The sequence below is a fragment of the Pleuronectes platessa genome, chromosome 1 (genome assembly GCF_947347685.1).
Source record: "Pleuronectes platessa chromosome 1, fPlePla1.1, whole genome shotgun sequence".
Lineage (NCBI taxonomy): Eukaryota > Metazoa > Chordata > Actinopteri > Pleuronectiformes > Pleuronectidae > Pleuronectes > Pleuronectes platessa.
This window is the reverse complement of record NC_070626.1, coordinates 33,395,608-33,420,439: the sequence shown is the minus strand read 5'-3', so window position 1 is coordinate 33,420,439 and position 24,832 is coordinate 33,395,608. Positions and strand designations below refer to the sequence as shown.

At 48.7% G+C, this 24,832-nt stretch overlaps 1 protein-coding gene and 1 long non-coding RNA gene across 2 annotated transcripts; one reads left to right on the top strand and one right to left on the bottom strand.

Annotated features, from left to right (window-relative positions):
• Positions 1 to 45: 45 nt before the first annotated feature.
• Positions 46 to 1,985, bottom strand: LOC128439889 (uncharacterized). The gene is made up of 4 exons (XR_008338460.1): positions 1,900 to 1,985; positions 669 to 1,116; positions 275 to 339; positions 46 to 171 (listed from the first exon to the last, which is right to left on the bottom strand). It is a non-coding gene; the product is annotated as an uncharacterized LOC128439889 (long non-coding RNA).
• Positions 1,986 to 8,737: 6,752 nt separating this feature from the next.
• Positions 8,738 to 23,887, top strand: LOC128443575 (aggrecan core protein). Its single transcript, XM_053425989.1, has 19 exons — positions 8,738 to 8,959; positions 10,190 to 10,284; positions 10,382 to 10,473; positions 10,854 to 11,145; positions 11,797 to 11,971; positions 12,451 to 12,578; positions 12,659 to 12,952; positions 13,119 to 13,415; positions 13,507 to 13,681; positions 13,770 to 13,897; positions 13,978 to 14,268; positions 14,348 to 14,446; positions 14,526 to 16,442; positions 16,595 to 16,672; positions 20,491 to 20,649; positions 20,729 to 20,811; positions 20,992 to 21,136; positions 22,295 to 22,477; positions 22,548 to 23,887. The coding sequence occupies exons 2-19, from the start codon at positions 10,197 to 10,199 to the stop codon at positions 22,601 to 22,603; spliced, it is 4,680 nt and encodes a 1,559-aa protein (XP_053281964.1). The 5' UTR covers positions 8,738 to 8,959; positions 10,190 to 10,196; the 3' UTR covers positions 22,604 to 23,887.
• Positions 23,888 to 24,832: the final 945 nt, after the last annotated feature.

The following is a 24,832-nucleotide window of genomic DNA, read 5'->3' as shown; positions in this document are numbered from 1 at the left end:
CATCCCACCGCGCCATCGGACACCAACACACCGCCGGGGCGGGCCGCCGATGGGAGGGCTCGAGGCCTGGGGAGAGGGAGGGGTCCACTGGGCCGGGCTGGGCTGCAGAGCCGGGAGGTGAAGGTGTGTGAGGAAGACGAGCACGATGAGACACAACACGGGGGGGGGGGGCTGAAACAGAGGAGGTTATGTGGGAAATGACGGCAGGTCAGTCTTCTGCAAGAACCTCGTTACTCAAGTTTCTCATTCAGCATTTTCATTATTCACATCTCACATCATCGGCTGAAGCTCCGACTACTCGTAGAAAGTTCTTTCCTCCATTTGTAAACCAGACGAGTTCTGCAAGAGAAACAAGATATTCAACATGTTGAGTGTTGGAAAGAGGAGCTGCAGCCATGGACTGTTTGAGGAAAGTGTTTTCTCAACATTAGAGCATGTACAACTTTTAAAGTAATAACGGAAACTAAAATTTAAATAGATGGTTAACTTTCCACTGCACAGCAGATCTCAGCCAATGGAACAGAAACAATTAGCTCCAACTCTTCAACTGTTACAGATGAACTCTGACGGCAAGAGAAGCATCGGCTCTGATGTGCATTTCCATCATCACTGAACATGAGCCAGTCATGGAGACAGGACAGACAAACAACTACACAACTACTCATTACCCTCAGAGACACACTCTGAACAACTCAGCAACAGGCAACAGATAAACAAGTGTCCGGAGCCTGAGATTCTCCATCTGAGGAGAAACACATGTGGCTGCAGCCAGGCTGAGGTCCTGCTCCACCACTGGACCTGGTTCATTAGCCCGAACCCTAAAGAAAATAAATGGCAGACAATACTTAAACCAAAATCTAAGATGATTTGTTGATCAAAAACTATTTTGCTGAATTATTTAGCAACACATCTTCTTGGTAGAAGTTCCTGTTTCCAGCTTCTCCAATCAGAACATTCCCTGTTTCCATCAGGCTCTTCTACAAGGAGCAGATTCTAGGATCAACCAGAACGTCCCTGAACCCTCAGGCCTTCTCCTCCGGGCTCTTCAGGCCTCATCGGTTATCACCACGTCTGTTGTGACCAGTTCCCTTCAGATCCCGTCTGTCCATCAACCACCTGCAGGTGTGGGACACTCTAAGGTATGTACGTTTTCAGAGGAACAGAAACACATTTTTCAAGGACTTTCAAGCTTTCCCTGAACCAGAGACTGTAAACTAAGTCATATTAAAGTTCATATTAAGGTTCATATTAAGGGAGTGACACTGCAGGGGATGAAGTCATGGCTTCCAGAGCTTCAGACAGGCTGCTGCACATTGGACATGTATTTGTGGGGCAAAAGGTTTGGACTAGGAGTTAGTGTTTAGAACCTGACCTATCGTCATATTACACACACACACACACACACACACACACACACACACACACACACACACACAAAAACACACACAGAAATATATATATATACACATAACACTGTAATGCTGTACTGTATATGATGCAGACTCAGTTTGCATAAAATACATATGATTTGAATCACATCACATTCCCTCAAGTGGTCTGAGCTCTCTGTCACAAACACACACACACACACACACACACACACAGTGTGTCGAGATGTCAGTTTGATTGACATCTCGACATCTCTACGCTCCTTCATCGTAAACTCTGTTCGTGAATCTCATTATTTGTCGTAGAATCGATCGTTGGCTTCCGTTGGTGTGAATCACATAGAGCAGCTATTAGCCACAGTTAGCATGGAGCTAGCCGTCGGGGCCGGGCCGTGCCGGGCCGTGCCGTGCCGACAGGCCCCTAGCAGGAACATACATGTGCTATCGGTCATGTGCGCGCTCGCGGCGGTGCAGTGACGTGTCCGCACCGGAGCACGGGAGAGGAACTCACAGTGAAGCCGCTCCGGTCGCTCCGCAGCCATTAGCTCCTCCTGACGCGCTGACACGGAAACCTACCTCACTGTCCCCGATGACGCGCTGCGGAGCGGCGGCTCCACGAGCCAATCAGAGAGGACAACGTCTTCAAGAAGGCGGAGTCAAATAACACACCAACCAATCAGCAACGACCTAACTCAACGTTGGGGTGGAACGTTAGCGGCCTTTAGTGTTAGCACATCTAGCATCAAGTCCAGAGTTTATATTATATATTTATATTGTTTAATATCTTTAATAATCTTACAATGACTTCATACTGTTTGATATTTGTATTAATCTTATAATGAGTTTATATTGTTTGCTCTAGAGTTAAAGGTGGATGTAGTTAAAGGTGGATGTAGAGCTGGAGGTGGGTGTAGAGCTGGAGGTGGGTGTAGAGCTGGAGGTGGATGTAGAGCTGGAGGTGGGTGTAGAGCTGGAGGTGGATGTAGAGCTGGAGGTGGGTGTAGTTAAAGGTGGGTGTAGAGCTGCAGGTGGGTGTAGAGCTGGAGGTGAGTGTAGAGCTGGAGATGGATGTAGAGCTGCAGGTGGGTGTAGTTAAAGGTGGATGTAGAGCTGGAGGTGGGTGTAGAGCTGGAGGTGGATGTAGAGCTGGAGGTGAGTGTAGTTAAAGGTGGATGTAGAGCTGGAGGTGGGTGTAGTTAAAGGTGGATGTAGAGCTGGAGGTGGGTGTAGAGCTGGAGGTGGATGTAGAGCTGGAGGTGAGTGTAGTTAAAGGTGGATGTAGAGCTGGAGGTGGGTGTAGAGCTGCAGGTGGGTGTGGAGCTGGAGGTGGGTGTAGAGCTGGAGGTGGGTGTAGAGCTGCAGGTGGGTGTAGAGCTGCAGGTGGGTGTAGAGCTGGAGGTGGGTGTAGAGCTGGAGGTGGGTGTAGAGCTGCAGGTGGGTGTAGTTAAAGGTGGATGTAGAGCTGGAGGTGGGTGTAGAGCTGCAGGTGGGTGTAGTTAAAGGTGGGTGTAGAGCTGGAGGTGGGTGTAGAGCTGGAGGTGGGTGTAGAGCTGCAGGTGGGTGTAGAGCTGGAGGTGAGTGTAGAGCTGGAGATGGATGTAGAGCTGCAGGTGGGTGTAGTTAAAGGTGGATGTAGAGCTGGAGGTGGGTGTAGAGCTGGAGGTGGGTGTAGAGCTGCAGGTGGGTGTAGAGCTGGAGGTGGGTGTAGAGCTGCAGGTGGGTGTAGAGCTGGAGGTGGGTGTAGAGCTGCAGGTGGGTGTAGAGCTGGAGGTGGATGTAGAGCTGGAGGTGGATGTAGAGCTGCAGGTGGGTGTAGTTAAAGGTGGATTTTTTTTTAATTATTTTTATTTGCCTTTATTTAACCAGGTCGGTCCCGTTGAGATACAATGACCTCTTTTGCAAGGGAAGCCTGGCCAAGACAGCAGCATACAAAAAATGTCAACAGTCACAAGACACACAAAAATCACATAACACAGATCAAATAAGATAAGTTCCCTGTTCCCTTAAGATAAGGCAACAGGACTAAAGCTCCGGATTCCCACCAAAACAAGAACAAGTGCGGTATGAAGCCGCTCCAATTTCTCTCACACGAGTCTTCAAAGTTTCAAGGTTTATGAGCTCCTTTAACTTTAGGGTTTTTTGCAGTGCATTCCAAGCAGCAGGTGCAGCGAACTTAAAACAGTGCTTACCAAATTCAGTGTTTACTTTAGGCATAACTAATAAATAAAGCTCATTTGAACGTAAGCAGTAATTGCTCTGGGATTTAAAGATGTAATTACATAAGTAGTGGGGGAGCAGACCCAAGATAGCTTTATAAATAAAAATATGCCAATGTATAAGGCGGCGTGCTGCCAGAGATGGCCACTCAACTCGAGCATATAAGATGCAGCGGTGAGTGAGGGCTTTACAACCAGTGACAAACCTTAAGGCACCATGATATACAGTGTCTAGAGAGCGCAGACAGTTAGCTGGGGCATTCATATACAAGAGATCACTGTAATCAAGTACAGGGAGGAAAGTGGTAGCAATCAACTTTTTTCTGGTAAAAAAAGAAAAACAAGATTTGTGACGGAAGAAGAATCCCAGTTTCACTCTTAATATTTTTACCAGATTTTCTACATGTGGTTTAAAAGAAAGTCGATCATCAATTAAAATGCCGAGATACTTGTAACAGTTCACAAGTTCAATTTCATACCCTTGCAATGACAAAATGCTGGGTGGAGACACAGGCACTTTTCTGCCATTGGAAAATATCAACAGTTTGGTTTTGGCGGCATTCAAGACAAGTCTTAGTTCAATGAGCTGATTTTCCACAAGGTTAAAAGCAATTTGTAAGTTGCCAAGGGCTTCGGCAAGAGTGGTGCCACAACAGTATATAACTGTGTCATCAGCATAAAAATGAAATTTGGCATTTGGGACGTTACTGCCCAATGTATTTACATAAATAACAAACAGAATCGGGCCAAGAACTGAGCCCTGTGGCACACCAGTAGAGACATTTAGAAGTGTGGATGAGCTGCCTTCAAAACAAACACATTGTTTTCTATTAGACAGATAATTATTAAACCAGCTAACAGCCTGCTCAGATAAACCTATATCAAGCAGGCGTTGCTTCAGAATGGAATGATCCACTGTGTCAAAGGCCTTAGAAAGGTCAACAAAGAGAGCTGTGCACACTTTCTTTTGATCCAGCCAGTCTATTATATCATTAGTGAGTTTGAGTGAGGCTGTAGTTGTGCTGTGTTGTTTCCTAAAGCCGGATTGGTATGGGGAGAGAATGTTGTTAGTATGGAGAAAATCTTTCAACTGATTGTTTACTAGACCTTCAAGGACCTTTGACAGGATGGACAACTTGGAGATGGGTCGATAATTATTCAAGCAAGTAGGGTCCCCCCCTTTCAAAAGGGGAAGGACGTAAGCGACTTTCCAAATTTCAGGAATACAATTTGTGGTGATAGTGAGGTTAAAAAGATATTGGAGCGGTTTGGCAATAAAATCAGCTGCTAACTTTAAGAAATATGGTTCCAAGTGATCTGGACCTGCAGATTTACTGATATCAAGAGAGGAAAGAGCTCTATGGACCTCTTCCACTGAAAACAACCTAAAAACAAAGGAAGGTTGACCAGCAGAGATAAGGCCTTGAGACATGTTTGATGATGTAAAGCCGGAGGTGAATGCAGAGCTGGAGGTGGGTGTAGAGCTGCAGGTGGGTGTAGTTAAAGGTGGATGCAGAGCTGGAGGTGGGTGTAGAGCTGGAGTTGGGTGTAGTTAAAGGTGGGTGTAGAGCTGAAGGTGGATGTAGAGCTGGAGTTGGGTGTAGTTAAAGGTGGGTGTAGAGCTGGAGGTGGGTGTAGTTAAAGGTGGGTGTAGAGCTGGAGGTGGATTTAGAGCTGCAGGTGGGTGTAGTTAAAGGTGGATGTAGAGCTGGAGGTGGGTGTAGAGCTGCAGGTGGGTGTAGTTAAAGGTGGATGTAGAGCTGGAGGTGGATGTAGAGCTGGAGCTGGATGTAGAGCTGCAGGTGGGTGTTGAACTGCAGGTGGGTGTAGTTAAAGGTGGATGTAAAGCTGGAGGTGGGTGTAGAGCTGGATGTGGATGTAAAGCTTGAGGTGGGTGTAGTTAAAGGTGGATGTAGAGTTGGAGGTGGTTGTAGAGCTGCAGGTGGATGTAGAGCTGGAGGTGGGTGTAGTTAAAGGTGGTTGTAGAGCTGCAGGTGGATGTAGAGCTGGAGGTGGGTGTAGTTAAAGGTGGATGTAGAGCTGGAGGTTGATGTAGAGCTGCAGGTGGGTGTAGTTAAAGGTGGATGTAGAGCTGGAGGTTGATGTAGAGCTGCAGGTGGGTGTAGTTAAAGGTGGATGTAGAGTTGGAGGTGGATGTACAGCTGCAGGTGGATGTAGAGTTGGAGGTGGATGTAAAGCTGGAGGTGGGTGTAGAGCTGGAGGTGGATGTAAAGCTTGAGGTGGGTGTAGTTAAAGGTGGATGTAGAGTTGGAGGTGGATGTACAGCTGGAGGTGGATGTAAAGCTTGAGGTGGGTGTAGTTAAAGGTGGATGTAGAGTTGGAGGTGGATGTACAGCTGGAGGTGGATGTAAAGCTTGAGGTGGGTGTAGTTAAAGGTGGATGTAGAGTTGGAGGTGGATGTACAGCTGCAGGTGGATGTAGAGTTGGAGGTGGATGTAAAGCTGGAGGTGGGTGTAGAGCTGGAGGTGGATGTAGAGCTGCAGGTGGATGTACAGCTGCAGGTGGGTGTAGTTAAAGGTGGATGTAGAGTTGGAGGTGGTTGCAGAGCTGCAGGTGGATGTAGAGCTGCAGGTGGATGGAGAGCTGGAGGTGGATGTACAGCTGCAGCTGGGTGTAGTTAAAGGTGGATGTAGAGCTGCAGGTGGATGTAGAGTTGGAGGTGGTTGTAGAGCTGCAGGTGGATGTAGAGTTGGAGGTTGATGTAGAGCTGCAGGTGGGTGTAGTTAAAGGTGGATGTAGAGTTGGAGGTGGTTGCAGAGCTGCAGGTGGATGTAGAGCTGCAGGTGGATGTAGAGCTGGAGGTGGATGTACAGCTGCAGCTGGGTGTAGTTAAAGGTGGATGTAGAGCTGCAGGTGGATGTAGAGTTGGAGGTGGTTGTAGAGCTGCAGGTGGATGTAGAGCTGCAGGTGGATGTAGAGCTGCAGGTGGATGTAGAGCTGGAGGTGGATGTACAGCTGCAGCTGGGTGTAGTTAAAGGTGGATGTAGAGCTGCAGGTGGATGTAGAGTTGGAGGTGGTTGTAGAGCTGCAGGTGGATGTAGAGCTGCAGGTGGATGTAGAGCTGCAGGTGGATGTAGAGCTGCAGGTAGATGTAGAGCTGGAGGTGGATGTAGAGCTGGAGGTGGATGTAGAGTTGGAGGTGGTTGTAGAGCTGCAGGTGGATGTAGAGCTGCAGGTAGATGTAGAGCTGGAGGTGGATGTAGAGTTGGAGGTGGTTGTAGAGCTGCAGGTGGATGTAGAGCTGCAGGTGGATGTAGAGCTGCAGGTAGATGTAGAGCTGCAGGTGGGTGTAGTTAAAGGTGGATGTAGAGCTGCAGGTGGGTGTAGTTAAAGGTGGATGTAGAGCTGGAGGTGGGTGTAGTTAAAGGTGGATGTCAGCAGGGCTCTGGTCCTCGGTGCAGACCCCACCCAGGTGCAGCTCCACCCTGTGGGCACTGACCTGCAGTCAGCTGCTGCAGGTCACAGACGGCCACTCTTCTGCTAATGAAAGGAACATGTTAGAAACAGCCCGGAGCAAACAAGGCTCCTCTGTGATCACAGCCAACATGGAGAAGAGAGGCCACACCCACTTACACAAATATAGTATGAAATTAATATACCTGAAATATGTTGTTTGTGTTGCGTCATGAGTGTTTTGATTCATCAGGGACTTTGAGGTGAGAGCGTCAGCTCAGCTGGTTCCTCACAAAGAGGCTCTGTGAAGAACCGCTCTGCTGCCTCCACCTTCACATGTCGCAGCTCCAGGTCACATGATCGCTTTCCAGATCCTCCGGCTGCTGCTGGTACTGGTTCTGGTTCTGGTTCTGTTGGTGGTGGTGATTATGGTTGTTCTGGTTCTGTTAGTGGTGGTGCTGGTTGTTCTGGTACTGGTTCTGGTTTTGTTGGTGGTGGTGATTATGGTTGTTCTGGTTCTGTTGGTGGTGGTGCTTGTGGTTGTTCTGGTTCTGGTTCTGGGTCTGTTGGTGTTGGTGATTATGGTTGTTCTGGTTCTGTTGGTGGTGCAGCTGGTGGTTCTGGTACTGGTTGTGGTTCTGGTTCTGTTGGTGGTGGTGCTGGTGGTTGTTCTGGTTCTGGCTCTGTTGGTGGTGGTGATTATGGTTGTTCTGGTTCTGTTGGTGGTGGTGCTGGTGGTTCTGGTACTGGTTGTGGTTGTGGTTCTGGTGGTTGTGGTGCTCAGTCACAGCAGGTGGAACTGTTAGTTGAGCTTCAGTGAAACTGGACCCAGATGTTTAATCCACAGCATCTCCAGCTGTGCTCAGAGAGAGGAGCGTCTGCTCTGTGACGGAGGGAAACTGTCTCAACTCCCTGAAGTCAACACGACCTGAGTCTCAAACCTCCTGTTCATGAAAACACTCACTTTCATGTTCACTCCCCAAGTGTTAAAATGCTTTGTCATCGAGTTTTAAATGTCACATTTCTTCACAAATTCCTTTAACGTTCAATAATTGCAAAGTGTGAATGTTTGACTTACACAAACAAATGTGTTCACTATTCATAATCCAAATATTTAACATTATTTCCAGGAAACTTTTCGGCTTGGAAAAAAACGTCCTGCAGTGATTCAGAAACACAATGTACATTCATATATATATATACATATATATATATATGAACTTTGTACATTATAGTCAGCTCTATAACAAGTCTCTATTAGTAGTTGTGGAAAAATAATGCATCACTTCACTATAGACCATCACTTCCTGATTTCATGGTGACATCATGATGACATCATAGGATGTGGTGGATGCAGAGACACAAACCTATGACGTTCTTCTCTGACGTCTTCATGACATCACAGATCACCAGGAAGTAGTTTACTGAAAACAAAGTGTCTCTGTCAGGTGAGCGGATACCTGGGATCCTGACCTTTGACCTTGAGCTTCAAAACCTGGAGATGAAGAAATTCTCACAACAAGGAAAATCTGTGAATTGTTGTTATTTTGTAGACATGTGATAGACTGAGGATGAAGATGATGAAGATGATGAAACGATACAAGCACCACCATCTTCACCACTGACTCAGAGTCAGTGCAGAAGATTAACCAATCCGGAGCCAGTCTCAGCTGTCAATCATCTTTATACACACACACACACACACACACACACACACACACACACACACATCAGCAGCAAATTAGTGTGAAATACAAGAAGCTGGCAGCTTTTATTTTGAAAGGACGAACCCCCCCCTGGTGCTCCAGAGTGAGTTTCTCCTCTGAGTCGATCTCCGTCTCTTTCCTCTGCTCACAGTCCAACATCCAACATCTCCTCACTGGTCAAACTGGGCTCGGAACCAGGACACACAGCAGAGCAGCAGAGCAGGAACCTCCACAGGTGAGACCTTTTCCTTCTTTCTCTCTTTGTCTTTGTTCTGATAAACTGAGTGAGGTGACACCACAGTGTGTATTTCATTTATATTGAACTCTACGACATGAACACACATTAACTATGTTTAATGTTCGCAAGAATTCAATTTGTCTCATGAACTGAATTAAATTAGTTGTAGAACTTTACTCTTTCTGAATCTCCCTGATTCCTCCACCACCTTATTTATCTTCATCGTTATGAATTAAAAAAAGTTATTTAAAAGATTGTGTGAGAAGTTTGTGGTTGTCACAGGAAAGCAGAAGTTTTAATCTACTGTCAATCATATCTTCTCTGAATTGTAAAATGACAAACATTAGAATAGGCGTAGAGAAAAACAAGGATATATTATAATATGATACATTATAATATGATATACTGACATAATATAATAATATAATTTACTGTAATATATTATAATACAATATAATATAATACAATACAATATAGTAAAACAAACTGAAACCTCTACTTGATATTGGCAGAAATGATAACAAAATGGCAGAAAGACTTTATTAACATTCTTTGAAGCACAAAGTTTTAAAAAGTCCAAATAATTTGAAATAGTTAATTAAATCCATAAACTGCTGCGTAACTACAGCAGGAAACTAATAAGAATAAGGCAGTCACAGGTTATCGATGTGTTTCCAGCCTCCCTGGATTCTAACTGATCTATTTATCTATTTATTAATCCTTTTGATGGAAACCTGGACACGTGAGGCGTCTCAGACTGGAGCCTGTCCCGGCCTCACCTCCGGCCTCCTCCCATCCTGCGTCACACTGGGTGAATGTGAGCAGTGTTGAGAACACAGAGCTGCATTTGACCGAGTCCAGGGGAACACCCCAGGTCTGAGGGGCCCCTGAGTGTCTGTGGGAGTGGCCCTCACCACAGCAGCTGAATGGGCTCAGTGTGGAGCAGCTCACACACCAGCTGCTGGAGAAACTCCCTCCATGTTCCAACACCTTCAAAAACATGAGCTTCTCTGGCTGAAGCTTTTATTCTGAAGCGCAGAAGAAGCTTGAAACACAAAATGTCACATCCCCTCATCATCATATAATTATAACCAGTTAATGTCATGTCCTCATTCATCCATATACAAATATAATGTGTCCTTTGTGATTATAACTACAGTGAATGTGAAGTGTGAAATATGAATATTCCATAAAGTGTTGGTCATTTCCAGATGTCTTGTCTTTCAGGCGAGAGATGAAACTGTGGCCAGTTTTCATGTGTTTGTGTGTGAGAGTCGTCTCAGGAACATTTGACCACGTGTACGAGGAGCACGGCATCATGGGTAAGACCTCGACCTCCTGCTGTCACGACCCCGACCCACTGAACCTTGAACATCTGGTCACTTGAGGTGAATCCTCTTCTTCATGTTGTGTCCTCAGACCCGGAGGATGTTCTCAGTGTGAGTGTTCCCCTGGAGGGACCACAGCGCCCTCTACTGGGAGGAGCACTGGTGCTACCGTGTTACTTTGAGGTGCGTTAACCTGAGCGTTATTAATATACCATACACTTGTATTATATTATATTATTGATTGATATATTATTAGATTCTTAATTTTTTGGTAATAATCCAAATCCACTGGTTTAAAGAAGCTCTATACTTTATTGTATCATTACAATACAAACATTAATGAGAAAGATGTGACTCAGCTATAAATCAGAAGATGATCCTCACTCTCTGACTGTGGCTCTGTGAAGCCTCTTTGACATTTACTGTAAGTGTTATTATATCAGCTGCTGTTTCCTCTGTGAACACATCTCTGGTGATGTGTATCACTGCCTTTAATTATCCTCACATATCTGTGTTTCTCCTGGACATGACTTGTCGGTGAATGATGTGGTTTCTGTTTTCAGGACCACACAGTTCCAGACCCAGGAGCTCCCACCATCACGCCGCTCTCCCACCGCATCAAGTGGAGCCTGGTCACTGAAGAAAAGGTCACGACCATCCTGGTGGCGTTGGAGGGACGTGTGCGTATCACAGACAGTTACCTGGACAGAGTTCACCTGCTGGGATATCCCCAAACACCAACTGACGCCAGCATCCAGATCTCAGACCTGCGGTCCAGGGACTCGGGAGCGTATCGCTGTGAGGTCCAGCACGGCATCGAGGACGACCACGACCTCGTCCACCTGCAGGTCCAAGGTGAGGAGACGGCTGGAATTCACATTACTTTTATTATTGATATTCCACTTAACAAACATAATTATTTAAAATGACCATAACTCAAAGGACCAATAATGGGAGATTTTATATATATATTATTTATATATATATATATATATATATACAGGTATACATACAAAATATTCCCAGTCCCAGGAATTAGGTAACAATCATGTTCGTTATCAGATTGTTGTATTTTTGTGCAATAAACTTACAGAAAACTTCAATTATCGGATCATTAGGGAAACTTTGATAATTTTCATTATCAATATGTCTGACAGTTGGTTTCTTTATAATATCAGAAAATATAACATATTTAAACGTTCTTATTTAACTTTAGCAAATATTCAGATTGAAGCAAATATTCACATTGAAGCTGATACCAGTGAATTTATGGAATTACACAAATTAATTAAATAACATTCATCCCTGTGAATAATAATAATATACTGTAATATAGAGTAGTTTTAATGTTTTAAACTTGAAATCAGATCAAATAAAACATTTCTATTCAGCTTCTTAAGGTAAGTTAGTTAAGTGTTTAAAGTAACTCTGGATGATTGGTCAAACTTAGTTTCTTGTTGTGTTCCTGACCGATAACAAACCTTTAAAGTCCTGGTTGATCCTCAGGCATCGTGTTCCACTACCGAGGCATCAGGGGGCGCTACACTCTGACGTTTGACCAGGCGGCGGCGGCGTGCTCTCAGAACAGCGCCGTGGTGGCTTCACCTGAACAGCTCCAAGCTGCCTTCGATGGCGGTTTCCACCAATGTGACGCCGGCTGGCTCTCTGATCACACAGTCAGGTCAGTCTGTGACCTCTACGACCTCTGTCCTGCAAATACCAACAACACTCAACAAATTACACTCAAACACTGTGAAAGCACCAGGGACAACAGATTAGCATCTTTGAGTGCATCACGTGACAACCAGTTCTTTCTCTTTACGGAACAAACCTGAAACCACTACACATGAACCTGCTGCAGCTGCTCTCGGCTCGGAGCCTGCTCCACATTCACCAGTTGAGGATTCAGTCTAATGTCAAAGCTCCAGCACAGTACAGTAGAAAAACTCCATTACCAGTGAGAGTCTTTCATTCCAAAGCTGTTTCCAGCAGAATGAACCTTAATCCTGTAAGAAAAAAGGACTTAAAGCACCAGAGGTAAGAATACAGAACAAACTGTCTCTACATATTAAGACAAAAACCAGCAGGACCAGTGAAAAGGTGGAGAAGTCAAATGTTCCATCAACAGGTAGAATTCTTAAAAGCTTCATTAAACCTCAGGTACCCGATCCACGACCCTCGTGAGCAGTGCTACGGGGACAAAGAGGATCTGCCGGGGGTCCGGACCTACGGCAGGAGGGACCTGAACGAGACCTACGACGTGTACTGCTTCTCAGAGAAGATGACAGGTTCTGTGCTCCACTCCCCTCTCAGCTCCTTCTGTCCTGCTCCACCTGATCATTCTAACAAACCTTCTCATGTGGTACAGGCAGAGTGTTCCACAGGGCCGCAGCAGAGAAGTTCAGCTTCTCTGAGGCTGTGGCGGCCTGCTCCAATCAGGGAGCTCAGCTGGCCACCACAGGTCAGCTCCACCTGGCCTGGCAGGGGGGGATGGACGTGTGTAACGCCGGCTGGCTGCGGGACCAGAGTGTTCGATACCCCATCAACATCCGGCGGCCGCAGTGTGGAGGAGGTCTGCTGGGAGTGAGGACCGTCTACCTGCACGCTAACCAGACAGGATACCCCCGCCCTGAAGCTCGCTACGACTGCTTCTGCTACACCGGTGAGTCCGTGTGGAGCCACGTGCACATCTTCACACATTACACGCCGTGAATTATCACTATCATCAGTTTCTAGGAACGTGATGGGATGTGGAGCCCGCGGTCAATGGGACCAGTTTGAACACAGTTTTTGAGTTTTCTCCCTCCTCCCTCCTCCCTCCTCTTCAGAGTCTCCTGATGATGAAGGCTCCGGCCTCCCAGAGGAGGGCAGTGGCGTTCTGAGCGTTAGCACAGTGACGCAGAGCCCTGAGGTGTTCTTCAGGAGGACGACCACAGAGAGCGAAGCACTGGGAGAGCTGGAGACCCAGCAACCCACCGCTGTGGATTTCACAGAAAGTCCCACAGAGCTGCCGCTGCCTCAGCCGCCCAGCGTCACCGAGCGCATCACCGACCTGATAGAGGCCGTCACCGCCCGGGCCGGCGTCGGCAGGGAGCCCAGCAAAGGCTTTGTGATGCCTCCTACTGGTCAGTAATAGAGCTGCAGATGCATGTAATGAGAGTCACTGGTGATGAAACGTTTCCCCAACACAACCCTTCCTCTTGTTGGTGGATGCAGGCGTGGTCTTCCATTACCGCTCCGGCTCCGGTCGCTATCGGTTCACCTTCGTTGAAGCTCAGCTGGCCTGTCAGAGCGCCGGAGCCGCCATGGCCACAGCAGAGCAGCTGCAGGCAGCATATGAGGCCGGATATCACCAGTGTGATGCAGGATGGTTACTGGACCAGACTGTGAGGTGACTGGGAAATACATCTTCAGAGCAGGTGCAGAGATTCCTGAGCTGAAAAGGACTTGAAAGCTCATCACATTTTGTTATTTTCCAGGTATCCCATTGTTTTCCCTCGAGAGAAGTGCGTTGGAGATCTGGGGGATCAACCCGGAGTCCGCTCGTACGGTCTGAGGCCCGGAGACGAGAGATATGATGTTCACTGCTACGTCGACGGGCTCAAAGGTACGAAGGAGGATTTGCTTTGACTTTTTATGTTGTTACTAAGTAAAGACGCTGTCATCTGTTCCCTGGCTGCTGCTCAGGTGAGGTGTTCCATGTGGGATCTGCTGAGGGCTTCACCTTCGCTGAGGCTTCTTCCAGCTGTCGAGAGCAGAACGCCGTGTTGGCCTCCCCTGGAGAGCTCCACGCAGCCTGGAGGATGGGTTTGGACAAGTGCCGTGCTGGCTGGCTGCTGGATCTGAGCGTCCGGTTTCCCATCAACAAGCCTCGAGCCCAGTGTGGAGCAGGGAAATCTGGAGTGCACTCTGTGTACGCTAGCCCCAACCAGACTCGCTTCCCTGAAGATGCCAGATTTGATGCATACTGCTTCAGAGGTAAACACTGAACTGTTCATGCTCCTCATTCGTCTCAGGAAGTCCTTCATCTTTTTCTGTCATTGCTTTATTCCTGCAGCTGATCTTCTACCTTTTGCAAATGAAACTGGACTGAACCTCACAGAAATCCAGGAGGTGCTTCTGAACCTGACGTCCATCACTGAGTTGTTGAGGCCCGGTAAGAACAAATTCTTAGAACAAATCTGCTCCAATGTTTTTCACCACATTCCTCACACTTTTCTGTTTTTTGCTTCCAGCTGTTCCCTCGGTCGCTCCTCCAATCCCTGTGGAGTCGTCAGGCTCTGGTTCGGGTTCTGCAGACTTTGGTTCAGGGTCTGCATTCGGAAGTGCCTCTGGGGGTCCCTCAGGAGACCTCTCTGGTTCTGGAAACCAGGTTGCCTCAGGAGACCTCTCTGGTTCTGGAGACCAGGTTACCTCAGGAGACCTCTCTGGTTCTGGAGACCAGGTTACCTCAGGAGACCTCTCTGGTTCTGGAAACCAGGTTACCTCAGGAGACCTCTCTGGTTCTGGAGACCAGGTTACCTCTGGAGACCTCTCTGGTTCTGGAATCCAGGTTGCCTCTGGAGATCTCTCTGGGTCAGGAGACCTCTCTGGTTCTGGAATCCAGGTTACCTCTGGAGATCTCTCTGGGTCAGGAGACTTCTCTGGTTCTGGAAACCAGGTTACCTCTGGAGATCTCTCTGGGTCAGGAGACCTCTCTGGTTCTGGAATCCAGGTTACCTCTGGAGATCTCTCTGGGTCAGGAGACCTCTCTGGTTCTGGAATCCAGGTTACCTCTGGAGATCTCTCTGGGTCAGGAGACTTCTCTGGTTCTGGAAACCAGGTTACCTCTGGAGATCTCTCTAGGTCAGGAGACCTCTCTGGTTCTGGAAATACGGTTGGCTCTGGAGATCTCTCTGGTTCTGGAGACATCTCTGGTTCTGGAGACCAGGTTGTCTCTGGAGATTTGGCTGGAAGCGGGAGTGCAGAGCTGCTCAGTGGAGTGTCTGGTCTTGGTAGTGCAGATGCTTCTGGATCAGGTCTTAGTGGAGGAGAATCTGGGATCGCTGTGGTTTTCTCAGGATTTGACAGTTTTGGCTCTGGAAAGGGCTCAGTTTCAGGAGGATTCCAAGAAGCTGGAGAGGGGAGCACAGGAATTCTGATGTTCCCTTCATCTGAAGTGGGCTCTGGAGTTCTCAGTGGCAGCGGGGACCTGTCTGGATCTGGATTTGTGTTCAGCTCTGGGGAAAGTGAAAAATTCTCTGGCATGCCATCCGGTTTCATCACCAGTCAGGACTTTTCTGGGTTCAGCGGTTTCCCATCAGGATCTTCCTCTGGTAGTGGACACTCAGGAGAGCTTTCAGGAAGTGGAGACGCTCAAGTCTCACTGATTGATTCTGAATTGATCGATGTGTCCTCTCCGATTACCCACAAGGAGCATGAACTTGGTGGGGACCGGCTGGTGTTCAGTGGATCTGGAGACATTTCAGGTTCTGGGATTCTCAGTGGCGATCACAGCGGGTCTTCTTCAGGAAGTGACTCATGGTTCCTCTCAGGCGTGACCTTGGTGGGGTCAGGGTTCACTGAGCTTTCAGTGTCATCCTCTGGAGAGCAGGAGGCCTCTGGGTCTTTACTCTACAGCTCTGGACAGGGAGGTGGACACTTGTCTGGGTTTGGTAGCTCAAGTTTCATCTCTGGGTTCACTTCAGGAATGTCTGGATCAGGAATGTCTGCATCAGGAATGTCTGGATCAGGATGGTCTGGATCGAAGTCCTCTACCAGTGGAGAAGGCAGTGTCACATTTGTGTCTGGAGACTTCCTGACAGAAGCATCTGGAGATGCTCTGTCTCTGGAGCTGGGACAGGGGTCTGCAGTGTACAGTGGAGAAGGAAGCTGGAGCAGCAGCGGCGACGACACGTCCACAGGCACCAGCATCTCCTCAGGAGTTTCCTCTGGAGTTTCCTCTGGAGTTTCCTCTGGAGATCTTCCACAGGCGCTGCTGCCCTCGACCTCGGGATGGGGGTTAACAGACAGCACAACAGGACCAGAGGAGGCTGATGTTTCACAGACTCACGATGAAGTTCACGTGACCCATGGTCCTGCACTCGCCCCAGCAGGACTGGCTGCTCCTCCCACCGCAGAGACACAAGGCATTGTGGGAAAAACAGTGGAAGGTAGGCCAGCATACTTTATTCTTTAGTCTTTAAGTTTATATTTTGTGTCATTGCTTGAACTGTACTCTGACCTGTTTTATTTTTAGCTTGATACTGGAGCAGATCATACGACTGAGTTCATGTGTGTTGATCGTTCTTTACCTGTTGGTCAGGTGACCCGGACCCGTGTGATCCGAACCCCTGTGGTGACGCTGGGTGCTCGGTGGAGGCCGGAGCTGCTCTCTGCCACCGTGAGTCACTTTGACTTGTGTCCCTCTTCATTTAGATTGTGTTGCATGTCTTTGTGTTGTGGTTCTTTTTCAGATGAACATTAACTGTGTTGTTATTTTCTGAATCTCAACTCTCTGTCTTGTCTCCTGCTGTTCTGTCTTGATGTGTTTGCATCTGACTTCATGTTCCGTGTTGGATTTCTTCATGGTGTCTTTGTGTGTTTGTGGGTTTGTGTGTCGAGCTGCTTGTCAGACATCTATCAGCTCTATGAGGTTGTGCAGCCTGTGTGTCACGTGTTCAGTTCTTCAGTCACATATGTTGTTTTTGGTTTGCTGTGCCAGGACGTCGCCTCCACTCTGCTGTCTGCATGACAAACCTCACGTGTGTTCTCTGCCATCATACATGTGTGTGTTCTGCATCATGTGTGTTCTGCATGATGTGTGTGTTCTGCATCATGTGTGTGCTCTGCATCAAGTGTGTGTTCTGCATCATGTGTGTTCTGCATCATGTGTGTTCTACATGATGTGTGCTCTGGATGTTGTGTGTGTTCAGCATCATGTATGTTCTGCATCTTCATCAGATGTTTCAGCAGCTTCAGTTTATTGCACTAACTCCTGAGCTGTGAAAGTCCTCCTCTCCTCCTCTCCTCCTCTCCTCCTCTCTCCTCCTCTCCTCCTCTCTCCTCTCTCCACTCTCCTCTCTCCTCCCTCCTCTCTCCTCCTCTCCTCCTCTCCTCCTCTCTCCTCCTCTCCTCCTCCTCTCCTCCTCTCCTCCTCCAGAGGTAGACGTGTGTGATTCCGACCCCTGTGCCAACGGAGCCACGTGTGTGGGGGGTTCAGACTCTCCTCCTCTCCTCCTCTCATCCTCTCATCCTCTCCTCCTCTCCTCCTCCTCTCTCCTCTCTCCTCCTCTCCTCCTCCTCCTCCTCTCATCCTCTCCTCCTCTCCTCCTCCAGAGGTAGACGTGTGTGATTCCGACCCCTGTGCCAACGGAGCCACGTGTGTGGGGGGTTCAGACTCTCCTCCTCTCCTCCTCTCATCCTCTCATCCTCTCCTCCTCTCCTCCTCCTCTCTCCTCCTCTCCTCCTCCTCTCTCCTCTCTCCTCCTCTCCTCCTCCTCTCCTCCTCCTCCTCCTCTCATCCTCTCCTCCTCTCCTCCTCCAGAGGTAGACGTGTGTGATTCCGACCCCTGTGTCAACGGAGCCACGTGTGTGGGGGGTTCAGACTCTCCTCCTCTCCTCCTCCTCCTCTCCTCCTCTCCTCCTCTCTCCTCTCTCCTCCTCTCCTCCTCCTCTCCTCCTCCTCCTCCTCTCATCCTCTCCTCCTCTCCTCCTCCAGAGGTAGACGTGTGTGATTCCGACCCCTGTGCCAACGGAGCCACGTGTGTGGGGGGTTCAGACTCTCCTCCTCTCCTCCTCTCCTCCTCCTCTCCTCCTCCTCTCCTCCTCTCTCCTCCTCCAGAGGTAGACGTGTGTGATTCCGACCCCTGTGCCAACGGAGCCACGTGTGTGGGGGGTTCAGACTCTCCTCCTCTCCTCCTCTCATCCTCTCATCCTCTCCTCCTCTCCTCCTCCTCTCTCCTCCTCTCCTCCTCCTCTCTCCTCTCTCCTCTCTCCTCCTCTCCTCCTCCTCTCCTCCTCCTCCTCCTCTCATCCTCTCCTCCTCTCCTCCTCCAGAGGTAGACGTGTGTGATTCCGACCCCTGTGTCAACGGAGCCACGTGTGTGGGGGGTTCAGACTCTCCTCCTCTCCTCCTCCTCCTCTCCTCCTCTCCTCCTCTCTCCTCTCTCCTCCTCTCCTCCTCCTCTCCTCCTCCTCCTCCTCTCATCCTCTCCTCCTCTCCTCCTCCAGAGGTAGACGTGTGTGATTCCGACCCCTGTGCCAACGGAGCCACGTGTGTGGGGGGTTCAGACTCTCCTCCTCTCCTCCTCTCCTCCTCTCCTCCTCTCCTCCTCTCTCCTCTCTCCTCCTCTCCTCCTCCTCTCCTCCTCCTCCTCCTCTCATCCTCTCCTCCTCTCCTCCTCCAGAGGTAGACGTGTGTGATTCCGACCCCTGTGTCAACGGAGCCACGTGTGTGGGGGGTTCAGACTCTCCTCCTCTCCTCCTCCTCCTCTCCTCCTCTCCTCCTCTCTCCTCTCTCCTCCTCTCCTCCTCCTCTCCTCCTCCTCCTCCTCTCATCCTCTCCTCCTCTCCTCCTCCAGAGGTAGACGTGTGTGATTCCGACCCCTGTGCCAACGGAGCCACGTGTGTGGGGGGTTCAGACTCTCCTCCTCTCCTCCTCTCCTCCTCCTCTCCTCCTCCTCTCCTCCTCTCTCCTCCTCCAGAGGTAGACGTGTGTGATTCCGACCCCTGTGCCAACGGAGCCACGTGTGTGGGGGGTTCAGACTCTCCTCCTCTCCTCCTCTCATCCTCTCATCCTCTCCTCCTCTCCTCCTCCTCTCTCCTCCTCTCCTCCTCCTCTCTCCTCTCTCCTCCTCTCCTCCTCCTCTCCTCCTCCTCCTCCTCTCATCCTCTCCTCCTCTCCTCCTCCAGAGGTAGACGTGTGTGATTCCGACCCCTGTGTCAACGGAGCCACGTGTGTGGGGGGTTCAGACTCTCCTCCTCTCCTCCTCCTCCTCTCCTCCTCTCCTCCTCTCTCCTCTCTCCTCCTCTCCTCCTCCTCTCCTCCTCCTCCTCCTCTCATCCTCTCCTCCTCTCCTCCTCCAGAGGTAGACGTGTGTGATTCCGACCCCTGTGCCAACGGAGCCACGTGTGTGGGGGGTGCGGACTCGTACGAATGCTTGTGCCTGCCGAGCTACGGAGGGAAACGCTGTGACGTGGGTACGAGAGCAGCTTCAGCTAATCACTACTAACAACTGCCTCTAACGACAGATGCTAACGACAGGTAGCATCACGGTGACTCATGAGGAATCATGCAGACGTACCAGGTGTAACTGTGCTGATCCGTTCTACCACTGCACCACAGTGGAGTCACTAAAGGTCGACCCAAATCACACAAACACATATTTCACTTGAAAACAATCCAGAGTTTCAGAGGATGATGGAGCTCAGTGCAGGTGGCTTCACTACATCCTTGAGATTATAATACTTTACACACATGAAGATTGAAGTTAGATAGATAGATAGATAGATAGATAGATAGATAGATAGATAGATAGATAGATAGATAGATAGATAGATAGATAGATAGATAGATAGATGGATGGATGGATGGATGGATGGATGGATGGATAGATAGATAGATAGATAGATAGATAGATGGATACTTTATTAACCCTGTGGGTGAATAAACATCATACCAGATTATTACTGGACACAAGCAGTATATTGAATCTGGGCTGTACCAGAAATCTCTGCAAGGTCAAAATGAAGCCATACTGTCGACCACATATTCTTTGGGGAGTGGAAGTGTAAAAATATGTTTTTGTGTGATATGGGTAAACTGGTCCTTTGACATCAAACCATCAGAGTGAAGCAGGAGAGTGAATGGGACTTTGGATGTTTCACCAAAGGAACATTTTACAGATGCATCATCAGATTCCTGCTGTGCACGGCCTCCCAGCTGAAGGGGAGTATTGTATGATTTTCCATTCTGAGGGGGATGTTTGTTTTATTCATCATGATGCCAGACGGGGCCGTGCAGTGGTGAGGTGTGTGTTTGTGTGTGAAACTGAAACACCACAACCACAGTGAGAAGATAGAACAGCTTCTCCTCAACGGCTTCAGTTTAACACCCATTTGTACATGTGGATGAGGAATCATGTGAAGTCCTGAGTCTCGGAGCTCTGAAACAGAACCTGAACCTGTCTCGCTGTCCCCCCCTCGCTGCGGCGGCTGCAGATGAGCAGCAGTGTGAAGACGGGTGGACGAAGTTCCAGGGGAACTGCTACCTGCACCTCTCTGACAGAGAGACGTGGCTGGACGCGGAGCACCGCTGCCGGGACCGGAACGCCCACCTGGTCAGCATCATCACGCCAGAGGAGCAGGACTTTGTCAACTGTGAGTTTAGAATGTGTTGGACTGATGCCAGAGACAGGATGAAGAACAAGTCCTGATGAAGGTCCACGTGTCTTTGCAGCAAACGCTCAGGACTATCAGTGGATCGGCCTGAATGACAAGACGGTAGAGAAGGACTTCCGCTGGACAGACGGTTCTCCTCTGGTGAGTCCCTGATTCACCGGGTGTGCTGGGGCAGCTCCTGAGAGGCTTCCAGTTCAAACTGGGAGGAGGAAACAGACTTTGGACGTTTAGATCCATCTCATGTTTTCACTTCCACCAATTTTGCTGCACAGATTTCAAATGTGTGTGTCTGTGTGTGTGTGTGTGTGTGATTCTCTGCAGCAATTTGAGAACTGGAGGCCGAACCAGCCGGATAATTACTACAACGCCGGAGAAGACTGTGTGGTGATGATCTGGCACGAGGGGGGGCAGTGGAACGACGTGCCCTGCAACTACCACCTGCCCTTCACCTGCAAGAAGGGTCCAGGTAACGTTCTGCTGTTGCTGCTGCCGACCGGCAGGTCTTCTGGTTATGGATCAGGTTTCTCTTCCTCATGGACTTCACTCTGGTTTGGTCTCCACCCAGAGAGAAGTCCTTGTTCTAAACTGCTAATCAAGAAGGGTCTTATGGTCTTGGGGCCTTGGGGCCTTGGAGTCTTTGGGGTCTTGGGGTCTTTGGGGTCTTTGAGCCATTGGGGTCTTGGAGTCATTAGGGTCTTGGGGCCTTGGTGCCTTGGGGTCTTTGGGGTCTTGGGGTCTTTGGAGTCTTGGGGTCTTGCATGGGGCCTTGGGGTCTTTGGGCTCTTGGGGTCTTGGAGTCATTGGGGTCTTTGGGCCTTGGGGTCTTGGAGCCATTAGGGTCTTGGGGACTTTTGGGTCTTGGGGTCTTTCGGGTTTTGGGGTCTTTGGGGTCTTGGGGTCTTGCATGGGTCCTTGGGGTTTTTTGGGCCTTGGGGTCTTGTAGTCAGATGGGTCTTGGGGTCTTGGGCCTCTGGGGCCTTGGAGTCTTGGGGTCTTGGGGTCTTGGGGGTCTTGGAGCCTTTGGAGTCATTGAGGTCTTTGGGGTCTTGGAGCCTTTGGAGGTATTGGGGTCTTGGAGTCATTAGGGTCTTGGAGTCATTGGGGTCTTGGGGCCTCTGGGGCCTTGGGGTCTTGGGGTATTTGGGGTCTTAGGGGTCTTGGAGCCTTTGGAGTCATTGGGACCTTGGGGCCTTTGTGGTCTTGGGGTCTTTGGAGTCATTGGGGCCTTTGGGGTCTTGGGGCCTTTGGGGCCTTGGGGTCTTGGGGTCTTTGGGGTCTTGGAGCCATTAGGGTCTTGGGGCCTTTGGGGCCTTGGGGTCTTTGGGTCTTGGTGTCTTTGGGGTCTTGGAGCTATTAGGGTCTTGGGGCCTTTGGGGCCTTGGGGTCTTAGGGTCTTTGGGGTCTTTGAGGTCTTGGAGCCTTTAGGGTCTTGGGGCCTTTGGGGTCTTGGGGCCTTTGGGGCCTTGGGGTCTTTGGGTCTTGGGGTCTTTGGGGTCTTGGAGCTATTAGGGTCTTGGGGTCTTTGGGGTCTTGGGGTCAGGTGGACTGGAGACTCTGACCACAGGTATGAATGAGCACATGAATGTTGGACACATGGTTCCACCCCGTGTCCTCTGGTCCTCAGTGTCTTGTGGCGCCCCCCCGGAGGTGGACCACGCCCACATGTTTGGTAACAGGAAGGAGGAGTATCCTGTCAACTCCATCATCCGGTATCGATGCGACGCAGGGTTCACACAGCGCCACCTACCGGTGGTCCACTGTAAGGCAGACGGACAGTGGGAGGAGCCTCAGGTGGAATGTACTGACGGTGAGTCGCTCTACATTTATCAGAACTCCTGTTTGGTTCCTGTCACTCAACCTTCTCCTCCCTCGCACAGTGAAAGCCAGAAGAAGAAGCCAGCGGAGCCGGAGTCCAGCAGCCGAACTCCACTGAGGAGCGAAGAAGAAGAAACCATCGTTTGAAAAGAACATTTCAGTGAAGAGGATTTGAACAGGAACATTTCTGGATGGATGGATAATATATTTCATTAGATGCATCATTTTATTGTTTTGAGTATATTATCAGTGTGTGTTTGTTGAAATTGTGTTATATGAGCTGTAGATCTGTATCACACAGAATCGTGTTGGTGTAGATCTGCTTCACGATGTGTTTGTTTCCTGTTGAGATGAGTCAGTTCTCTGTATCGTCTGGTTCTCACACTCAGGATGTCAGGCCTCATTTTGAAAACCGAGTGAAACCCTGCAGCTCAGGAAACACACGTTGTGTTCATGTTGCTCAGAGGTGAATCAATAATCAGCTGCTGAGGATATGAACACAGGAGATTTACATCCCAGATCAAACCCTTCATGGTCAATATATTGTTTGACAATTCAAATTAGTCCTTTAAGCACAAGAACAAACCAAAGTCCATATTCTGCATTTGAGATTTAAGTATCTCAAACTATAATATAACTACTATAACTAGTTATATTATATTGTATACATTTTTAAGAAATATGAATTAAGATTTTATTATTTATCCCAACATGAGTGGAAACCCTATTCAACCAAAGAGAAACAAACCACACAAACTTCTGTGGTCGTATATTTAGTCATGAAGGTGAATTAAACAGTTTTATTTATTGGCTCCACTCGGTGACAGAGTCTCTGCTGGACCGAGCCCGTCTGGACATTCAGTCCTGATGGGAGACCACAGCAGCGTCGGGGGGGTGGAGGTCAGGCAGATCCATAATGCATATTTAATAGATTTAAAGTGTAGCCACAGTTTGTGGTTTGAGTCTTGTGTTGTCTGTGTTTAGTGTCTGTGCAGTGCACAGTGTCTGTGGAACAATGAACCTGTTCTATCTGTTTTATTTCTGTACCTCAGAGGAAATCCTTTGCTGAAACACACAGTGGGAACTGCTTTCATGTGTGCACTTGTTTTGTGTGGTAGTTGTGTACGTGGAGGCTGTGCCTCCTTCAAACTGCACTCAGCTGCTGAGAGGAGCTTCAGGAGGAGCTGCACATCGACGAGGAGGAATCTGCTGATCTCTGCGTTTCTTTGTTCATGTAAATCTGCTCTATGTCATTTCTCTGCCATGAGGCCACGCCCACAGACATGAATGAGTCTCAGTGTCAAACCGACTCGAGCTTCATAAACAACAGCAGCTGTTTGAGAGGAAAGTCCTGACAGGTTTCCATGTTCATACTGGAAAATATAAAGAACTTTAAACACAAGCACACAGTGACTGTTTATTTCCTCTCATGTTCCAGGTACAGACAGTGAGCTCAGTGTGTCTGTGGCTCAGTGTGTCTGTGGCTGCAGCTCAGGTGAGTCCACTGACTCAGGAGTCATAACACTACAGTTAGTGTGTGTTTACTAAGGGCGTGTTGCACATGGCGTCAGTGACTGAACAGAGGCCTTTTCTCTGAGCCCCCCCCTCACACGCATCTCTCATGTTTATACCTCAAACATGTCGTCACAGATGTAGCGTGTCCTTGGGTCTTGAAAGGAAAGATATAAATTCAAGATATTATTATGAGGCCCAAGCACCGACTCGGGGCGTGGTCCGGCCTAGACGCTCAAATTGTTTCCAAAGTTTACATGAAATTCAAAAACCCCAAAAAGTGATTAATTTGGAATGGGCGTGGCAAAATGGCTCAACAGCGCCACCTATACACAGCCCCTGAGTTCACTTTGAACGATCTTCACAAAAAATGATACACAGTTGTATTATGTTCAGAGACACAAAAAAGTCTCTCACTGCATTATGAAAAACACAACAGGAAGCCCGCCATTTTGCATTTAGTGGCCATTTTGGCCATATTCCACATTTTTACTTTGACGTACTTGTCCCAGGGCTTTCATCAGATCAACATCAAATTCAGATGAGTATCATCACAACAAGATGGAGATGAAAAATGGGTTAGGGTTAAAATTTGGTCCAATCGAGTCCAAACTAGACATGTAAGACAAGAGTCCCGGCCTGATGACATCTACACAGAAATTATGACTTGAAATCGCAGCGCCCCCTGGTGGAAACAGGAAATGTCTTGTTTTTTGCTTGTCTTACACTTGGATGTATTCCTCCTCATCCACTGACCTCAACCATGTCAAACTGTATCAAATGGGTCTCAAGACATTGATAATGAAGACATAAGATTACTGTGACTTTTCGTCAG